The sequence below is a fragment of the Olea europaea genome, unplaced genomic scaffold, assembly GCF_002742605.1.
Source record: "Olea europaea var. sylvestris unplaced genomic scaffold, O_europaea_v1 scaffold1082, whole genome shotgun sequence".
Classification (NCBI taxonomy): domain Eukaryota; kingdom Viridiplantae; phylum Streptophyta; class Magnoliopsida; order Lamiales; family Oleaceae; genus Olea; species Olea europaea.
In genome coordinates this window covers 49,656-53,069 of record NW_019228177.1, presented here as the reverse complement: position 1 = coordinate 53,069, position 3,414 = coordinate 49,656, and the positions used below count along the sequence as shown (strand labels likewise).

Here is a 3,414-nt window from a genome sequence, read left to right as displayed (position 1 = left end):
TAGGGTTTGGGCTATGTTTTGATTCAACATGAAAAAGTGGTTGATTATGCCATGAGATAATTGAAACAGTATGAACAGAACCATCGAACGCATGACTTGAGTTTCCAATGGTAGTTCACGCTTTAAAAATATGGCGTCATTATTTCTATGGTGGAAAGTGTAAAATCTTTACAGACCACAAAAATCTCAAATACTTTTTCACGCAGAAGGAATTGAATATGATATAGAGGACATGGTTGGAGTTAGTAAAAGATTATGACTGTACCATCCTTTACTGTTCAGGTAAGGCTAACATAGTTGCAACTGCCTTAAGCAAGAAGATTAGATTGTAGTTAGCAGTTTTACTCCCAGTGTAGAAACACTTGATAAAGGACTTTGAGAAACTGAGATTAGAGGTCATCAAGTCCCCGACCTAGACTATAGCAAGAATCAAAGCGTTTATGATTCAACCTACTTTTCAAGATAAGGAAGTACAAGATCTATTTCTGCAGAAGATGAAGGCTGAGATTGGTACAAACAAACATATAGGATTTGAAATATCTTTAGATAAAGCACTAACCTTTAAAGGAAGATTTTGTATACCTAAGGATGAGGGTATAAGAAATGTGATATTAAAAGAGGGCCACTTCAACCCGTATGTTGTACATCTAGGCAGTACAAAAATGTACTGAGATCTTCGAGATATATTTTACATTTTGGTGGAGAAATATGAGAAGAGGAATTAGTCTATTCGTGGAGAAATATATGGTTGACTTAAAGGCAGAACATTAAAGGCCATCAGGGCTGCTGATACCATTGTGGTTGACTTTTCGAGATCAGCAAGAGGTTACAATGCTATTTGGGTAGCGGTTGATCATTTGACAAAGTCAGCCCATTTTCTACCAATCAAATTGAATTTCAATATGGAACAGCTTACGCAATTATACATCAAGGAGATGGTCAAATCATATGGAGCTCCTATCACCATTGTTTAAAATAGAGACCGGAGGTTCACATCAAAATTTCGGAATAGTTTACAAGTAGCCATAGGACGAACTGAAATTTAATACTACTTATCATCCACAAAAGGATGGATAACTAGAAAGAATCATTCAAACTCTTGAAGATATGTTGAGAACATGTGTTTTAGATCTTGCGGTAGTTGGAAGACATATCTGCTGTTAGTGGAGTTTGCTTACAACAATAGTTTTCAGGCTACTATAGGCATGGCCCCATATGAAGAAGCTCTTATGGTAGGAAATGCAGATCTCCTATTCACTGGGTGGTCGAAAAGAACAGAATTTTGGGTGCTAAAATCATTGAATGAATAGTTGAGGCGGTTGATATGATTAGAGCAAGAATAGAGGCAGAACAAGACTGACAGAAAGTTACATTGACCGTAGAAGAAAGGATTTAGAATTTTAAGTGCGTGATAAAGTGTTTTGAAAGTAGCATCAATGAATGGTGAGTTGAGATTTAGAAAGAAAGGGAAGTTAAGGCCATGGTTCATTGGGCCTTTTAAAATTTTTGAAATGATTGGTAGCTTACCGACTGCCTTACCACCTGATCTGGCAGCAGTGCATAATTTGTTCCATGTTTCGATACTTAGAAAATATGTCATGATCCCACTCATGTGGTATGTTACCAAACTTTGGAGGTACAGAAAAACCTGTCATATATGGAAATTTTGACGATGATTTTTGATAGAAAAGCGCATCAACTCAAAAAACAACGAAATTTCCCTAGTCAAAGTGCAATGGTGAAATCATGGATGAGACGAGTCAAATTGGGAGAAGGAAATTGAGCTTAGAAACCAAGTATCCAAAATATTTGAGGGAAGATTGTAAATATTTGAGGGGAGATTGTAAAGTCCAAAAAATTTTCTCATACTTTTATATACTATATTTTAAATTTGGAAAGTTGGGGGACTAGATTCATATATCTATTAATACAATTTTATTTAGGCCAAATATTTAGGTTTTGATGGGGCGATGATAAGTATATATCAATGTGGGGCTCGGTGGATAGCTCGTAATTAATCATGTATATTAGGCTCGAGAAAAAGTTAAATTGGATAACTTAGACCCAAGATATTATAGTTTATAGAAGTTGTTATTATTTGTTATGTAAGTAAATAAATAAAAAATATACATATATTATAATAAATTGGTAGTGAGGCCATGTGTGATTCAAATGGATAAAAAAGGGTGGTTTTGAGTAGTAGTTTGTTTTTTTAAGAGTTGATATGATTGGTTGCCATTTGTTGGTTTGTTGAGGACAAAATATTATTTTTATTTAGGATAATGATTGTAGTACTTTTTGGTACTACTAAACACTTCACATTGCACATTTTTAAATCTATCAAAATTTTATTGTCCCTTTCAACTTAAATATCATGCAAGAGGTTTAGCCCCTATTTGGCCCCCATTACGTGGAAAAATTAATGAGTGGAATAGTGTTTTTTTAAAAAATGAGTGGTTGAAAAAGAATAAAAAGTTTTCGATTTACGTGTAATATTATTTTATGGAAGATTGTGTGGTTGAAAATAGGAGAGAGAGAAATAAAATGTAACGAAATGAAAATTAATGGGGCTCAAACAGGGGCTTATTATATGCACAAGAAAATATAAAGATACACACACGACAGATAGGTAGAAATAGAGATTTGGAACATGAATTCGATTTTTGCCTTCAAATTTAATTGATCTAAACAGGTAGGATAATGAGGTGCTATTGCTTTTATCCCATTTTAATTGTTAATTTCATGTTGTTGAACTATTGTACTGATGAATGTTTAAAAATATGATATGATATGCATGTTATGGCCATCTAGTACCAAAGATATGATGTTTATTGAGCTCTTACCAATTTCTAAAGATATGATGACGGTACAATATGTCTTACTAAGTATTCTCATGTACTCAACATTTTCCCTTATTCTCATGTACTCAACATTTTCCCTACTCACAGATTAGAATAGGTCGTTGGTTGCCAGGGGATGAGGTGCAGTCGTGATGCCAGAAATTATGAAATTCAATAAAAATATTCCAGAGTAACTTGACTAAGGATCTTTATTTTTTTAGTGTTATTTAATTTTTATTTCCATGTGAAATTTGTTATTTAGGATTTGGGACATTTTACAATTAATTATGTTTCCCATACGTTTTATTTATTTTATTGATGGAACAAAAAATCTTATGTTGGGATGTTTGATAAATTTATTTAACTAGGGGAAAGAAACTTTTATTAACGATTTAAATCTTTAAAGTTTGGGTCGTTACATAGGGTGTTGTCACTGGAAGATGGATATAGTTCCAGTCAAATGACGAGGTGCCAGATTCTGATAAAGATTTACTGTAGAACAATGTTATAAGTGTCATAGTTGAGAAAGGAGATGATAGGTCCCTTTTTACTCTTTCTTTGTATGTTGATCAAA

General features: G+C 33.4%; 1 protein-coding gene across 1 annotated transcript; it reads left to right on the top strand.

Moving 5' to 3' along the window:
• Window positions 1-440: 440 nt before the first annotated feature.
• Window positions 441-1,310, top strand: LOC111373181. Its single transcript, XM_022995682.1, has 3 exons — window positions 441-664; window positions 764-865; window positions 1,130-1,310. Exons 1-3 carry the CDS (start codon window positions 441-443, stop codon window positions 1,308-1,310), a joined length of 507 nt encoding a protein of 168 aa, XP_022851450.1.
• Window positions 1,311-3,414: the final 2,104 nt, after the last annotated feature.